At 39.5% G+C, this 17,855-nt stretch overlaps 1 protein-coding gene across 3 annotated transcripts in view; it reads left to right on the top strand.

Annotated features, from left to right (window-relative positions):
* Positions 1–17,180, top strand: part of MAPK9 (mitogen-activated protein kinase 9) — a 59,696-nt gene extending 42,516 nt beyond the window's left edge. Inside the window, exons 6-12 of one of the 3 annotated variants that reach the window (XM_060095057.1) lie at positions 3,271–3,436; positions 4,892–4,963; positions 8,358–8,540; positions 9,562–9,686; positions 10,711–10,774; positions 12,609–12,680; positions 14,047–17,180. In XM_060095057.1, the coding sequence (XP_059951040.1) occupies positions 3,271–3,436; positions 4,892–4,963; positions 8,358–8,540; positions 9,562–9,686; positions 10,711–10,774; positions 12,609–12,680; positions 14,047–14,189 (825 nt within the window). In that variant the 3' untranslated portion in view covers positions 14,190–17,180. The other 2 variants (XM_060095058.1, XM_060095059.1) reach the window with 2 other exon arrangements.
* Positions 17,181–17,855: the final 675 nt, after the last annotated feature.

The following is a 17,855-nucleotide window of genomic DNA, read 5'->3' as shown; positions in this document are numbered from 1 at the left end:
AACCTGAAACTTCCCCCCTCAAGATAGTACATCAAAAACATTATTGAACTCTGGGAGGTGGGGGAGAATGGAGGAGATTAATACTGCCATTAAAACCTAAAGAATGCGAGGATGGTGGTCCCTCATAGCTCAGTTTAATTCACTAGTCCAGCCCTTGAAGAAACTAGATGGATGCTAGAGAATGTAGACCATCGAGCCTTAGCTGATCAGTAGTCCTCATTGTAGCTGCTTGTGCTGGACATGGTGTCATTGCTAGAGCAGATTAATAAAGCCTCAGGTGTGGCATGTAGCCTTTGACTGGGCAGATGCATTCTTCTACTGATTAGAAAAGACGATCAGAAACCATTCACACTCGTGAGGTGAACAGCAATATTCTTTCACAGTTTTGCCCTAGGCCTGTGTCATAATATAGCTGGAAGAGATCTGGACCAGTCTCCATTTATTACCTGGCCTCCACAACTCACCCCCTACCACCACCTAGAGGAGGCATGATGTTGCTTTGAGTCTTTGACTTTCAGTATCCACTTAGAACTTGTGTCTAATTCTTCTCCAAATGTCTGCTGTTCCCAGGTACCGTCACCTGAGTAAGGGGTCATAGGTACCTGTGGGGAAATCAAGGCAGTGGACGCTTGTTACAATGTGCAGGGTTCTCCCTCTTAGGACACCTCCAGTCAGTGGGTTCTAGACCGAGAACTGACCAGGAGTAGCAACGGCCTCAACCTTCCACTCCTCTGCTCTTGCCCTTTTTTGGTTGCAGATATTTCGTGCACCCTTATTGGCTGCCCCAGCGATACCATCCCCGCACTCTGGGTCAATTCCCCAAATTTAGGTGTTATTTTTATTGTAATGTGTGTTTCTTGTTTTCCTTGTTGGGGATGGTTTTCAAGATTTGACGGGGCAGAACTGTCTTTACTCTGCCATCTTCAAACTACAAGTCCAGTTCGTTTGTGGACAGCTGCTTCTGGTTGTGTGTGGAGACTGATGGGAGAGCGGCTGTGCATGTGGGGAGCCCTCAGGCGCCCTGAGACCTCTTTAAGCACCTTCCCATGGGCAAGCATTGGGAGGCAGGGCTGCCTCTCCCAGCCCAGTCCTGCCAAGACAACAGTCCACACCTTGGACAGCTTGGTTTGCATTTTATTATCATAGTTTTCCAGCAGATGGCAGTAAAGTGCATTGTTCCAACAAAATCAGTGCAAGAGGACAATCTTCTGACAGGTGGAGGTGGCTGGAATGGGCATGTTTTCTAATCACGCAGCAGTTCATCAGACTGGCTGGTGGCACTACTCTAATCATCCTTGTTCACGTGGCGCTGTGTTAGTTCAGGGCCAGGTTGGATTTCAGGGGCTGTTGGTGGTAAAGTGTAGACATCTCAAATTTTTTAAAAAATCAGTCTCCTAAAAAGAAAGCACCTATTGACGTCCCCACCAACAGTGTAAGGAAGGGTCTGTTTCTGCTTCTTCCTCCAGCACTGGGTATTGCCATCTTTTCCTCATTGCCAGAAGAGAGACTAAAAATTGTTCCTTGTCATTTGGGTTTTTAATTTTCATGAAGTTGAGCATTATTTTATGTGTTAGTAATTTGTATTCTAAAATGCCTGTTCTTGCCATATTCTTTGGTTTTAAAAAAGGAACCTAGAAACAGATTGGTTTGTTTTACCTTAGCTGCATTACTGCCTTCTCACAGGAAGGGATCACTGGTTTGAGCGTGGGGCTGATTCTTCGCTCACTTTCCTTTGTGCAGAATAGCAGCTGTGGGTGAGTTGGCAGTGTTCCCCACAGCACATCTCCACATCGGGACATGCACAGCAGAAGTGCTCTGGGGCCGGCCAGGGACCAGTGCATCTGCATGGGCTTGGTGGGAATTTTAATTATGTTTTTAAACGATATATATTTATAAGTTATATTTTACTGAATTCCGGATGTTTAGAAAGAGAGCGCTTAGCAGTAATGAAACATAATTTTAGCTGATGTAATTTTTAAGTGTTTTTCTGCTTATCCCAATAACACCTGGCAGCCGTCACTCAAGGCACACCTATACCCTTTGGTGACACATCGATTGGAAAGTTTCAGCCAGGTGCTGGGCCTGAAACGTCACTAAAAGTGACGGTCTTACTGTGTGGTGTGACTTGGCAGTTTGACGTTGTAGCTACACGTTGGAAAGCACTTGTGAAAAGAATAGATGTGGATTGTTTAGAAGTCATAGTTCCTAGGGTGGATTTGCAGGCTGGAGTCCAAGGCAAGAGTCAAATTCCTGTGGCCTGAGGAAGGGTCTGGGATGTGGGGGATCACCATGGAGAAAGTCCCTAGAGTTATGAAGGAGAAAACTGCATAAGTGGTAGGTTGTGTTGAGAGTGTGGTGGAGTATGATGTGTACATTCACTCAGCAAACATTTTCTGAGAGTTTGCTGTGCCAGACTCCGGGCTGAGAGCTGAGAGCACAGGGAGGCCCTTGAGGCCTCCTCTTACAGAGCCCGTGCTGGGCGGGGCAGAGGAGGGACTCTGAGGGTAGTATGTGTGGTGGGGAGTGGGAGGTCCCAGGGAAGGGTGGGAAGTTGGGGTTGGTAATCATGGGATTCTTCTACCAAGGAAAGAAGCAGCCTTTGGAAGATTCCAGGGTCAGAGAATTCTAGCCATGTGCTGTCCAGTATTATAGCCACTAGCCACCTGAGGCTATTAAGTACTCAGAATGTGGCTATAATTGTAAATAAACACTGGATTTCAAAGATAGTACCCAAAAAAAAGAATGCAAAATATCTCATTAATAATTTTTATATGTTGGTTACATCTTAAAATGAATATTCTGGAAATATACTGTATTGGAATAAAGGAAAATATTATTAAAATTAATTTTACCTTTTGTAGTCACTTTTTTAAAGGTGGCTATTAGAAAATGTAAATTACACATGTGAGTTGAGTTATATTTATATTGGACAGCAAGGAAGAGCCAGAGTGTTGGGAACTGAAGGATGACCAGGCGTGGAGCGAGGGAGGAGAGGGTGTTGTGGAAGCTCTCAGAAGGTTTTAAGCCAAGGAGTGTCATGAAGGTTTCCACACAGGGGTAAGGGCAACCATCTGGCCTCTCTAGGCTGATCTGTATTAGTTTCAACATGAGAGTAGGATTTTCCAAAATGGTTCCAAAATCCCAGGGTTCAATTCTAACTTTCCTCCTTCTCCCAGTACTCTCACGTAACTCACAAATCCTTACCAATGTGAGATTGTTTACTTAGCATGCTCTGGTTCCTTTTATTAATTTAAATCATTTCTGCCCTAGGATTTGAAACCTAGCAACATTGTAGTAAAGTCAGACTGTACCCTTAAGATTCTTGACTTTGGCCTGGCTCGCACAGCATGCACCAACTTTATGATGACCCCCTACGTGGTAACGCGGTATTATCGGGCACCTGAAGTCATCCTGGGCATGGGCTACAAAGAGAACGGTGAGTACAGACAGAACTGGAAGACGCTGAGATGTGTAAAAATAGTGCTATTCGTCATCACTAGTTTTTTTCTCTTTCCTGTGAACTGTATGAAGTATAATGTGGAGACTGTGTTATACATAGATTATCATAGTTCACAGATGAGAAATAATTAATTTTATATTTCCATTGGCTAAAATTATCCACTTAAAAAATTCACTTTTAAAGTTAATATTTTTGAACATTTATCAAAGTATAACATACTTACAGAAAAGTATGCAAATCCCGAGTGTACAGCTCAGTGGGAGCACACCCACATAACCAGCAGCACCCAAGGCCTCCCCAGCCCTGCCCTGGGTCTCAATCCCCAAAGGAAGCCATTATCCTGATTTCCAGCAACATAGATTGATTTTGCTTATTTTTGAACTTGATATAAATGGAATAATACAACATGTGCTTTTTGTGTGTAAAATTGGTATTTTTTTCACAGCAAAACTTATTCAAGCAATATCAGAGCTCTTTGAAACTTAGCTTTTGAAAAATTTGTCAAAAAGAACTAAATCACATTCACATGTTAAAAAAAAGAATCTGAAAGTTTGCCTAAGTCATCTGAAATGAGCTGTGCTTCAAGTTTGTTCAGATGTTTTATAACCTGTGCTCCCATTCTGAGAGACACAGCTCTGTGGGCTTCCAGTCCTCTGTGGACATGAGAGAAAATTAGGTCCCCTGTTAGCTTCTCTCACCCCACCCCCAGCAGCAGGGGCAATAAATAGCCCTCTGCCTGGTCATCTGAGGCCTGTAATTCAGCTGGGCCCCCACAGAAGATGGTGAACAGCCAGAAGCTGGGGCACCTCTGGCCCTCACCTGGAACCCAGACAAGCCTGTCCCTGGGAGGCCCTGCTGACTTGACAGTTTAGAAAAGGATCATTCTGGAGGCATGGTGTTCATATTTTACAAAAGTCCTGCTGACAAGCTGGGTTTGTCTTTGTTTGGGAGGGGGCTTGAGAAAGGACATGTGTGTGGGGGTCTCTGGCTGGTTTTAATCACCTGGTGTTTGGTAGTGGACATCTGGTCTGTCGGGTGCATCATGGCAGAAATGGTCCTCCATAAAGTCCTGTTCCCAGGAAGAGACTGTATCCTTCACAGGGAGAGACCCAGCACTGACCACGAAGGCTGGGGGCAGGGGTGGGCATGTGCCTGGAAACAGCTTTGTGGGGACAGGCATTTCTTGCTTCTGGGACTTTGTTTGTTTCTGAAGCTGTAAAGTATTGGACTCTTTGGCACTAAAAGCCCAGATTGCTGCAAACTGAAGGCCAAAATAGAGGTCAGCAATATTTCATACTGTGTAAAAAAGTTCACCTGTTACGAGCAATTTATTTTCCTTGTTTGTGTGTTTAGTACACTGTTAGAATCCTTTTTCTCACCTTTGTTTTGTTCATGGCACTTCATAATTTTGTCATTTCACTTTATTTTCAGTTGATATCTGGTCAGTGGGTTGCATCATGGGAGAGCTGGTGAAAGGTTGTGTGATATTCCAAGGCACTGATCGTATCCTTCCCGGGGGACCTTCCCGGCCATGTTTTCCATAAATACCAAGGGCAGCAGGAGGTCAAAAGGAAAATGTCATAATTCTAGACTATTCTAAGGGGGTCTTGATTATGTTTGTTAAACTAGTGCCACACACCAAATGGTTCAATTTTATGTTTCTTTTTTACTTGACTACCTGTAACAATTTTATTGAGGCATAGAATTAAGTTAAACCAATTTATATTAGTTCTTAGTTTTATTAAAAATAGCTTATAAGAAATGTATTTACTCTTTGACAAGTGTATTCTGATATTTAAATGAAAATTCTGTTTAGTTAATTCAGTTAATTTAGCTATCTAGAAAGTTGTCTAAATTTAATAGGCCAATAATTTGTAATTTGTTTAATTTGTTTAATATACTATTTCATTAGTTACCAGGATGAATTAAAATATTTTCCTCCAAAGTAAGAACTGAAGCACACTACATAAAGACCTAAATGAAAAAGATTAAAGTAAAAAGTTTGTGAGAAACAATATTTGCTACATTTTTTTGTTTTGTTACTCTTCTGACATTTTGTAGAAATTTTTAGAAGATCCACTTAGAAGGTTATTTTGTGACACACTGGGGAAGTTTAACAGACATTTAAATAAATATAAAATGCAAAAGGTTAACTTATACTGTGGTCAGCAAATCATATTAATGACATATAGCATAAAGGAGAATAGATACATGATAGTTTCAATAGCTTTCTTTTCTCATATTCCTCATATTCTTCCATCTTCAATATTTTTTGCTCTAACATGGTTCTTCACATATACCCTTTTTCATTTGTGTTCTAACCACCTAAAATTTTCATTAGTCTTTTGATTTTGTTTTTTGTTATGAAAGTGGTCTCTGTCTGCTGGGCAGATTGATGGTTACCTTTAAAAGAAATTAAGTTGTAGAGTCATGTTTTATACGTATTTTATTAAAGTAATTTTAGTTTTTTATAATTTTATGGGGGTGGTTTATTTGTAATATAAATTCTTCACAACACAAACCTGCAATGAAAAGATTTTATTCCTATCATTTTATTTACCTTCCTTGACATTTTTCACATCACAGATTTTATGTGAAGTTAAATACAGCATTTTATTTTGTTCTAATAAATTTTCTAGCAATTTCCCATAACCTTACCTTAGATTCAGTTGTTTCAAAATGTAAATAAGGAGATCTTTAATTTGCAAATAAATTCATTTAAAAAGGGGAAAGTTGATGTATTCCAAAGATTGGTTGATTGATTGATTGACTGATTGATGGCCATGCCACAAGGCTTGTGGGATCTTAGTGCCCCGACCAGGGATTGAACCTGGACCCACAGCAGTGAAAGCGCAGAGTCCTAACCACCAGACTGCCAGGGAATGCCCTAAAGATACATAATTAGAAGTATCTACTTAACATTCTTTGTCTCAATTTTTAATTCATTTTGTGACTTTCCTTTCTTTAATTAATTAAGGTTTTCTTCAGAAAGTACAGAAATGAAAAGTGTAGGAACTCTTTGGTGCACTATTAAGTAATATAAAATTCTTAATTTACATATTAGCATCTTGCAATGTCAGTAATAATAATTTTATGAATAACGTCACCTACTGTCATTCTCAGGACACACCCAGAGATTACATCATTTTCCAAAGACAATTTTGCTAACTTTTTCCAACATTAGATAGAAAAAGATTCCAGAAACCAGCTTACAGTTCTCAGAGATTTGTTTTAGATTCGTAACCTGAGGTAGAAAAGGAACTCCTGTCCCCACATGGCCTAAGAGAAAGAGAAGACTTTAGGCAGGCACCTCCCAGAGAGCAAGGGACCCTGGAGGCCAGGAAGCAGGTTACTGAGGGAGGCTCACTGACACTGTCAAAAAGGTGAGGACTGAGAATTGAGGGATGGTCACCTGCAACTTTGATGGGTGCAGTTTTCATGAAGTGATGGGGGAAAAGCCTGATGAGAGGATGTTTAAGAGAGAATGAGAGGCTGGGAGTTAGAGATACAAGTATAGACAACTCTGTTTTGCTGCAAATGGGAGTGGTAGCTAAGCTACGGATGTTCAGCCAAAGGAGAGTGGCTGTTGCTTTAAGATGGGAGAAAAAAAATAGTTTGATTGGTGATGGAATCCTCCAGTGGGTGGTGTAGCGGCAAGAAGAAAGACATTACAGGAAGCGAGAGGGCCTTCTCCTTTGTTCTTTAAAGAACGTGTCTGGGGGCCTCCCTGGTGGCGCAGTGGTTGAGAGTCCGCCTGCCGATGCAGGGGATACGGGTTCGTGCCCCGGTCTGGGAGGATCCCATATGCCGCGGAGCGGCTGGGCCCGTGAGCCATGGCCGCTGGGCCTGCGCATCCGGAGCCTGTGCTCCGCAACGGGAGAGGCCACAACAGTGAGAGGCCCGCATACCGCAAAAAGAAAAAAAAAAAAAAAAAAAAAGAACGTGTCTGTTCCCTAGGTTCTTTCACAGTGATGTCATTTTATCTTTCTAAGACATAGCTCAATTAGTCACTTTTTAAAGATGCTGTTTATTTGATTCCTCTGGCTCGCGTTCTGTTGTATAATTTTTATGGTTTTATCAATAGAATCCCTTTCCACATTCATCTTGCCAGTTATCTCAAGCCCTAAGTGAAAGAGGCAAAGCTGGTATTGTCTGCATTTTACAAATAGGAAGGTGAGATCCAAGGGAGATTGACTGCCTGACACCTAGTGAGTGTCTAATACACAATGGAGTCTGAAACCCAGGTCATGTACTTTGAAAGGAAATGAAACACACTCCTTTGTATTGCAGTGATGGTCCGGGTCAGTGCCAAGTAAAACAGAATGACCTCTCAAAGCTGTCACAATGTAAGCACAGCTACAGTGGGGAAGGACATGGTGAGAGCTCAGAAAGTCCAGAGCCTTGTCTCCTGCGCACCCCATCCCGCCAGGCCTGCCTCGCAGGGGTGGCTCCCAGCTGTGAATTGAGCAGTCAGATAGGTCTCTCTACTTCAGGGAGCTTTAGATCTAACATAGTTTTATTATGAGAACTGATTTCAATTTGCCTATATAATTACTACCTAATTTCATGTTTAAGCCTTTCAGTCATAGGTATTCTTCAGTTACAAGATAACTTTATTTTGATCTAGAGTGGGAAGGCATATAGACTTCATCGTGTTGATTTAATAAACTGTGATCAGAGTTTATAAAAATGCAGAGTTTTTTTTAAATAGTCTTAACTTGGAGCCCAAACCTTTTTCAAATATTATTTCAGAATGCTTCTGCTGACCCAGTGAGGTGGCCTGGTTAATTACTTGTTGATAAGTATAAATATAATTTAAGTTTTCTTTGAATGATGCTACTTTATGTAATATGAATATAAGGCATTTCAGTTGTATTTTCCTCAAGAGACTCCTTAGATATTGATCAGTGGAATAAAGTTATTGAGCAGCTAGGAACACCATCTGCAGATTTCATGAAGAAACTTCAGCCAACTGTGAGGAATTACGTAGAAAACAGACCAAAGTATCCTGGAATCAAATTTGAAGAACTCTTTCCAGATTGGATATTCCCATCAGAATCTGAACGAGACAAAATTAAAAGTAAGATATCCTTTTTTCTTATACTGGGTGAAGCTTTCACTTCATATTTGCATTCTAAAAGCTGTGAACCTTGAGAGACAAAGTAGTTGAAACCCTCAGAGTCATTTACAGGTAGAATGAAGGCATTTCAAAAAGAAAGCTTAAAGACCTAGAAGTTTTGTCCTCAATAAAGTGACGAAACTGAAGCCTGTGGTCAAAATATTTACATCAGTCTGAAAGACTCTTATGTTAATTACAGCAAATGGAATTCACACAGTTTTCAGGTATAAAGAATACTTGAATAAAGATTCTAGCCCAGTTGAAGAGTCAGAAATTTTAAAAGACTCTTTCTCCCCTTCTCCTGTGCCTATCACTAAGTGTTTTAAGGGAAAGAATAGATTTGTTTCTCTCTACATCAAGGTAAACTGTGCCTCATTCAGAAAAGCCCCATCTCTTCTTTGCCTATACTATACCTGTGAATTTTAATTGCTAAAACCTAGGTGAGCCTTGTATTTAACCAAGTTATCAAAGTTGTTGGATTTTTTTCTAACTAATCTCTAGATTTTAAAAAAAAGTGTATGTTGCCAACATTGTATACAGGTAGGCAAAGCAGAGAGGTATCTGTGAAGTGTTCTATACTGTGCAAATATGAAATCATTGTGTGCCTTAGTCTGTTCTAATTTCACTTCGATGTGGCATCAAGAAAAAAACCCTTGCCTATGCTTCATGCCTGCATTCTTGGCAGTGCCGCCCTTAGCTTAGCTCCTGCACCCTCCCTGGACGTGGCTTCTCAGCCTCGTGCCCTGTCCTTCTCCCCTCCCAGATTCAGAGGCTGAAAGCACATTTGAAAGCCTGGTTTGTAGTGGAAGTGGCTGCTTGACTTACTATTAAATAAAAAGACTCTAATAATCTTGAAGCTATCAACAATTTCTCAAAGTTAATATATTTTTGTTCTGTCTCTGCTATTACATTTAGTTCTTTATTGTGTGATTTTCAGGTTAACGGTATTACTTTATTAATCTAATATTTGTTTTTACCCTAGCAAGTCAAGCCAGAGACTTACTATCAAAAATGTTAGTGATAGATCCCGACAAGCGAATCTCTGTAGATGAAGCTTTGCGTCACCCTTATATCACTGTTTGGTATGACCCTGCTGAAGCAGAAGCGGTAAGCATCTATTTTGAAAAGACTTGTGTGTAAAGGCAGGGTATACATTTCCTTGGACCTTCTGTCTGTTAGTCTGGAATGGCTGCGTAAAGTCCTAGATTTAAAAGGACTCCTGATTACAACGAGGCCATGTAACATAGGTCACAACCCCTTTTGGGACTCTTGTTACTGGGGCTCTACTCAGAGTACCTCAGGAGTGAACATGCTTATGCTGTGGTGATATAATTATCTTCATTTATGCAGATGCTGATGTGTGATCATAATATCACCTTTTTTAGGCATCCATTTGTGTACCTGGCACTGTGCCTTGGGCTTTGCTTTACATCATCTTGTTTAGGCATCCAGTCAGGCTAAGAAACTTCCTGAAAATCACAAGTTTGTTCATCCTTCCCCAGAGGTACCTGCTAGGGGGGTTCCACTTCTGAGTTTGGTGCTCATGTGCATTTTTCTGTAGCAGCATTGGTATGGATGGTCTTTAGTTGGAAGTGAAATAACCACATAGTGGCATGCTCATTATTATGTCTTGGCCTATGCATTTAACCACCATTTTAAACATTGTTTTATATGAAAAGAATTTGATTTATAAACACGTGATTTTAAGCAGATTTTTGAAGCAGTCCATTTATGAATTGGGGATTGAGTTTGGGAGTTCTAACAGGAAGAAATATAAACCTGAAATGTGTTTTGCAGCTTCTGTATTTCATAGCACAGTACCTTGTCCAGGGTGGATCTCTAGGAAGCAGCCTGTAACTACTAATTTTATAATTACATTTGGGCAGATGTCTTTAGAGTGTGATTATTAAGAGGACTATAATAGCTCTATTTTTTTGGTTAACTTTTCCTCAATTAATTTGATTCTGAAACTGATGGAAAATCATACTTATAAAGAAATCTTTAATAAGCCAAGTATTTAATGAAACTACATCCATATTATAAATATTTTAGAAGTCTTACAAAGTGATTCTTTTTCTTCATGCCTCATTATTTTTTTCACTATTGACTTTACCTGTAATTTAATTTGTAGCCACCACCTCAAATTTATGATGCCCAGTTGGAAGAAAGAGAACATGCAATTGAAGAATGGAAAGGTAAAGACGGAACTTATTTTGATTGTTACTTATGACATTTCTTGCAATGGGGCAACATCACTTTTTGACAATAGCCTTTCTAAGAGAGGGGCAAGAAACCCTGCAGCCCATTTATCCTCTCTCTTCCCACTTCCCAGTAGAAAAAGAACTTGAAGGTAACAGAATTAGAGAGGAACGTGTATGAATTGCATATTATTTGCTTCAAAAGAGAAAAATAAAGGTTTTTTCACACAATCTTACATTATCAAATCTTGGTTTTTAAACTAAACTCAGTGATTGTATCACACTTACCTTGACAACATGTTGCAAGTTGTTGAGTAACCCCAATTCACAGGTCCCTGTAAAGCAGACGTGGGAGACCCCACTGGGGTCATGTGAACTTCTGCTGTATTTGTAATCCATGTAGTTATATATGTGTTTTAAAATAAGAGTTTGGGGAAAATTGCAGATCAAAAATATGCAGATAGTTATTATTACCACTCTAAGATTAACCAAACAACCCACAGCAAACTAAACCAGTAAAAAAGAGGCTAAACTAAAAATGTTTCATTAGGGCCTCCCTGGTGGCGCAAGTGGTTGAGAGTCCGCCTGCCGATGCAGGGGATACGGGTTCGTGCCCCGGTCTGGGAGGATCCCATATGCCGCGGAGCGGCTGGGCCCGTGAGCCATGGCCGCTGAGCCTGCACGTCCGGAGCCTGTGCTCCGCAACGGGGGAGGCCACAACAGTGAGAGGCCCGCATACCGCAAAAAAAAAAAAATAAATAAATAAAAAGTTTCATTAAAAAGCAGAATCAGTAGTAATTGAGAACTATGGTCAGCGCAAGTCAAACATGTTGATGTGTCCTTCCCAAGAGCCCCTCCCCGGGATATAGGGATGCCAACAACCTGCATGTGCACACACCCATAGGCCTCACTAAGTGCTTGCAATATGCTAATTTTATTTCATGAATAGCAAAGTTTTAGGAAGCTACTTAGTTAATAAGTAATTAGTTTTTCTTACAAATGAAAATTGAGGAAAACTGAGATTGAAGCCAAGAAAAAACTTAGGTAATTAGATTAATTTCTGACCAATCTGGAGGGGTTATATTTGGAGAACCACAGTAATGATGGAGGAAAATATGTGCAAAAAGATGTGAGAATATCCAGTACTTAAACTGTTCTGTTAGAGCCACTTTGCTAGTACTTTCCCTCCCTCTCTCCCCACCTCTCTCCCTCTGTGTGCCTCTCTCATTCTCTCTCCCTCACCCCCACTTTGTAAAATCCCCATCATGGATCCAGAGCTACCATACATTTTTGGCTGTCTTGTTTTTTTGTTTTTTTGTTTTGGCTGTGTTGGGTCTTGATTGCTGCGCGCAGGCTTTCTCTAGTTGCGGCAAGTGGGGGCTACTCTTCGTTGCAGTGCACAGGCGGTGGCTTCTTTTGTGGAGCACGGGCTCTAGGCGTCCGAGCTTCCGTAGTTGTGGCACGCAGGCTCAGTAGTTGTGGCTTGCGGGCTCTAGAGCGCAGGCTCAGTAGTTGTGGCGCACGGGCTTAGCTGCTCTGCAGCATGTGGGATCTTCCCGGACCAGGGATCAAACCCATGTCCCCTGCATTGGCAGGCAGATTGTTAACCATTGCGCCACCAGGGAAGTCCCTGGCTGTCTTAATAGGTGGGTTGAAGAGATATAATGGATCAAATTATATTTTGGTCTAGATAAACTATATTACTTAATTGTCTATCACAATTAAAATAACACATCACAGTGCCCTTGGAGTGGTTCCAATTGATTTGGAAGCAGGATTTTGAGATGCAAGGAAACTGATGAAGCATTTTAACTTGCATTTCTATTTGAAGAGCTAATTTACAAAGAAGTAATGGATTGGGAAGAAAGAAGCAAGAATGGTGTTGTGAAAGATCAACCTTCAGGTTAGTGATTGCTTTAATAGTTTGACTGCATAATATTTTTCCTTCCCTATTCATTTTTTATAAGTGGCAACAGTGTGTTAAATGCCAGCTTGACCAGCATTGGATTTGAAAACTCCTTATGTGAAACAGTCTTCTCCTTTTTGGTTTGTCCTGGTGGTGGCAGCTAACATTGTACTGTTGTGCCAGGTAGCGAACCAACTATATTATGAACATTCTTGTTTCATCCTTGTAACAGCTGCTGTCAGTTTCGTTAATAGATAAAGAAATTGAATTTAAAGCCTTTTCAATGTGCATGACCCTCTTTGTACTGTCCCCAACCAGTTAAAAATGAAAATTAATGTGAATCTAGATAAAATGGAATTGGGTTTTCTTTTGAGAAAATTGTTCATATAATTCTCTCATCTTTCTACATGCTCTACTTAGTGGTAGAAGTCTGACTAACAATTAGGTAATTGTATGAGTATTAAAGACATAGTATATATGGTGTCCTGTAGGGTTCTACTTAAACAAAACTCTTTAGTTATATTTATTTTCTCACTCCACTCCCACTGGAAAGCACGTGCACACACACACACGTAAGTACATGTTGGACTGCTTCTTATTCTTGAATTTTATATTCAGCATGACAAATGTGTCAAGTGTCTAGAGATTATATAACTTCAATACGAATTTAGGTGCTCATTGTTAACTCAGCACAAATTTAAGACTTACCTCTGAGAGCCTGGATGTTTTGTTTTTGTTCAAACCAGACTAAAATATAGGTAGTAGGAAATAGGATAGTTTCATTTGCCTTAACATGTCAGCTTTGGGGATTTAGAAAGCAAAAATAAAATGAACAAGAGTCCACTAATTTTTTTACCTTTTTTAATTTGCATGCAATCCTTCTTTTAGAAGGTATTTTTATTGCAAAAGAATTTTTCAAAGGTTGATGCTTTTTTCCTTGGACTAAGTGTTTATGATCATAATTGAAATATCTGATGACACTTGAATCCTACTTGGGCTTAAGCCTTTTGTGATACTGATAGTTTTAGGATAAATTCAGCAATTTTATTTTAATATCTTTTTAAAACCAGCAGGTATTTTTAAAGTAGTTAATAACATGATTATACATGAGTACATATATGATGTTTAGCCACTGGGAAGAAAGAGACTATTGCAGGGAAAGACAGAGGAATAATTGGGATTTTGAGCCTAAAGAAAGACTCCAGGGAAAGTTCAAAATGGACAGTCAACTAACTTCTTGTTTATACTAATAGTATAGGAAACTACAAAAGGACAGAGCTGAGAAATGACCTGAAGTCTCATTGCCTGGATTTGCAGCAGTGTCGTGCCTCAGATTTTATTATATTTGGTTTTCTTAGCACAGATGCAGCAGTAAGTAGCAACGCCACTCCTTCTCAGTCGTCATCTATCAATGACATTTCATCCATGTCCACTGAGCAGACGCTGGCCTCAGACACAGACAGCAGTCTGGATGCCTCAACAGGACCCCTTGAAGGTTGTCGATGATAAGTTAGAAATAGCAAGCTTGTCATCAGTGAAGGAACTCTCGCTTCCATGGGCCTGAAATACTTGGGAGTTGATGGAACCAAATAGAAAAACTCCATGTTCTGCATGTAAGAAACACGATGCCTTGCCCCTACTCAGTCGTACTAGGCTTGCCTTGCTTAGATTATAAAATGAAGCAGATTATGTCTAAAGAAAAAAAGTGCAAACCACACTTTTAGAGATTTTGTTCAAGGTCATTTCAGGTGAGCAATTAGAATAGATGAATTTTTTCTTAAGTTGTGCAGTAATAGTGACAGTTTCTCATCCTCAGTAACCGTTGGGACTTATATGCATGTGACCACAAATGCTTGCTCAGACTTGCCCTCTAGCACTTTGGAAATCAGTATTTATAAAGCCAAATAATCTTCAAGGTAGTGCTGCTTCTAGAATTGTCTCTTAATCCTCTTAAGTAATTTGGTGTCTGTCCAGAAAAATAGATTTATGTGTATTAATTGGCCACCATCATATTATCATATCTTACCTTCTTTTAGGGTATGAGTTATTTTCTTTCATATTTCAGAAGGAATATAATTAAATCTATATAATAAATTTAAAATGTAACTTTTCTTAAATTTGTCATGTTTTGGGCTGAGAATTACCACTGCTAAGACCAGGACACTTTGTTTTCTCTAAATTGTCTTAGTCTGGGTGACTGTACATTCAGCTTTACTGCATGATAAAATTTTAAGTTTTGTTTTGTGCTGCTTAAAACATATATACCTTTAAAATCCTATCTTCTCTATCTCTTTTTTCTTGGTCTTCTGGACTTATTAATTTAAAATGCTACCTAGAACTTCACCTTCTTTATTAGCCACCTTATACCTATGTCAATAATATGATGGCAAATAGATTCTTGAACCCATCACCTGCTGTTAGAGTAGAATTTTATGAAGTGATCACTAAAGATGATTGCAGTCACTTACTAAGTGCTTGCTTTGCTTGAGCCTGGACTGGGTCCTTTCTTACCTTCTGTCACTCAAGGTGAGATACATGATTTCACAAGGCAGAGTTTCCCTCTTCCAACATAACATTCTTACTCGACTTTCTTTCTTCTCCGAAAGAAACCACATAAATCCCCCTTTGATCTGTTTTAGGAAGCAGACTGATTCAGAATGCCTGTTTGTGGTTTGTTTTCCACTTTGTGGAGGCATTTCCTTTTCCTAAGGGAAATCCATGAATGTTCTGGAAAAACTTCTGAGGGATATGGAGGAAATATCTGTTGAACTATTGAACATTTTCTGATTTTAAACTGCTCACCTGAAATTGATACTTTCAGACTGATATGGAAATCATTCAAAGTTCAGTAAAATACTGAGTATTGAAGTGTCATTGCAGAAATGGAGTTACGATGGTCACATATGGCTACCTGTGCTCATAATGCTTTTCCCTTGAGCTTATTCTGTTACAAATTCATATCTTGTGTTTAGTTATTTTGGAAGCTATTGAATCAACATTGTTCACATTCTATAGAATGTGTTCTGAGGAGGAACTTTGATAAGAAAGTTTATTATAAATATTATCTAAAATATATGATTATCTCTACACCAGTTGTATCTTATTGGTCTTATCACTGGAAACTGGAACCCTTGATGAACAAAATTAATATTGAAGTAATAAATAGTTTTATATTGTGAGGTTTAGACACATTCAACTATAAGATGGAAATACTAACTTGAATTGAGGCAGAAACACCTATTACATGGCTTAGGATTATTTTGGTTTTGGAGGCCTGATGGTATTGTGAAGCAAGTTATCACTATACTTATATAAACATCTTAAAATGGCCTCCTCTCTAATACACATTCTTTAAAAAGACTTTACTAAATCTATCTTTAAAGAGAAAAACAAAGAAAGGTGAGAGTTTTAAAAATACATTATCTGTCCTAGGCTTATGTATATGCAGCACAGGCATGCTGAGGGCGCATCGAGGTTTCGCTGGGTGCTTGTACATTCAGCCAGGCGCCATTTGTAAGTGGAGCTAGGTGCCACACAGATTGGCTTTCTGCTCACTCATTCCTCTGTGTGTTCACGGATGGAGTCCGTGATGGTGTGGACGGGTTTCCTGCCAAGACTACCTTCCATCAGAGATCAGTGAGTGCACCTAGGACAGGCCACAGGGCTGCAGACAGCCCAGCTCCATAGAAATACCTCACCCCACTTCAGGGTCCTCCCTCCTGAGCCGAGATGTGCCAGGGCCCTGGTGCAATGCAGATGGTTTCAAACTGCTCTCCATAGATAAATGCTGATGTTGGATAAAGAACTGAAAAATTTGCTCAATTTTTCATCTTTTCTATTTTATTTTTGTAATTTATATTGTACACAACCCTGAAGTAACTATTTTGGACACATATTTTTATAAACCAGGTAATTTATTATTAGCCTGGAATTTGGACTAGGTTCGTTTTGTTTGTTGACTTAGTTTTTTGTTAAAAAGGAAATGACTGCCTCCCCTATGTCGGGTCTTGATTTCAAGTACAGGTTCCAGAGAGCAGACAGAGTCTGTCAGAGTAGGAGAGCATTCTCGAAACACATCCTGCTCAGTGTAGACCAGCTGTGGAAACAGGAGATGGAAACAGGGCTCTGTGTTTATCTCTGCACCATGAAACTCAGAGCTGCAGTGCTGAAAGGAGAAAACCCTTGGCAGGGCCCCTTACTGAAACCCAGAGTCCATAGTTGAAACACTGAATGGGATACTGGTTTAATCCAGATTTGATGCTGTGTAAGTCATGGTAATGATGTATGATGAATTCGTCTCGTTGATTTCTAATGTAACTCCTCTGGTGTTTCACACTGGTAGTAAACACAGGTGTGACCTTTCAGATTGCATATCTCAAAAGTAACATTGCCTAATGTTTTATAATAAAATATATTATGTGTGCTTTGATTGGTGAAAATAATACAAATACATTTTAAAAGAGAAGTGTATAGCATGTCCAATTTTTGTGGTGTGTTTTTAAGTGACAGTTGACTATTTCTACATCACCATCTCTGATTACAGATTTAACGTGAACACAGGTAGATATTGGAGTGTCGTCATTTCAATCAATATTAGCAAATGTTTTTACATTGAAAAGCAAAACATTTCTGTTAGATCTCTTACTAAAAATATTCTGCAGATTCCTGAATCTGAGTTTTCAAAAACATGCAGTGCAAAATCGAGTATTCGGAGTAATTGTTTTCTCACAAGGTGTGGCCAGAAGAATCCCCCAATCCGTCAGTCTTTCCTTGTATTACTTCAAATCCTTAATGGTGCTTGTGTGCTTGTGGTTTTGTGCATGGATGAGCCTCTTTCATTTTGCTTCTGGTTTTGAGGCACTTTAGGATGTTTACTACTTAAAACCATAGGAATAGAAGGGCCCACAATGGCTCACTCTCTTCACTGCTTAAAAGGAGTAGAATCATTCCAGATGGATGAGTATCAATCTTAATTTTAAAGGTTTCTAGAAAAGGAAAACATTTCTCTTGATAATGATCTGGGTTCCATTTCTCTATCTTACCCCCTTCCCACTTTTAGTGTAGATAGTACTAAAATACTTTTAATTTATTTACTTAAATGGTACATGTAGGTGGGTGAGATTTTTTTTTGGTGGGAGGAGGGGTAGTATTTCAGAATAACTTAGTATATAC

This window comes from Mesoplodon densirostris, chromosome 3 (genome assembly GCF_025265405.1).
Source record: "Mesoplodon densirostris isolate mMesDen1 chromosome 3, mMesDen1 primary haplotype, whole genome shotgun sequence".
Taxonomy (NCBI): Eukaryota; Metazoa; Chordata; class Mammalia; order Artiodactyla; family Ziphiidae; genus Mesoplodon; species Mesoplodon densirostris.
The sequence above is the reverse complement of the archived record's forward strand: the minus strand, read 5'-3'. Positions and strand labels throughout refer to the sequence as shown.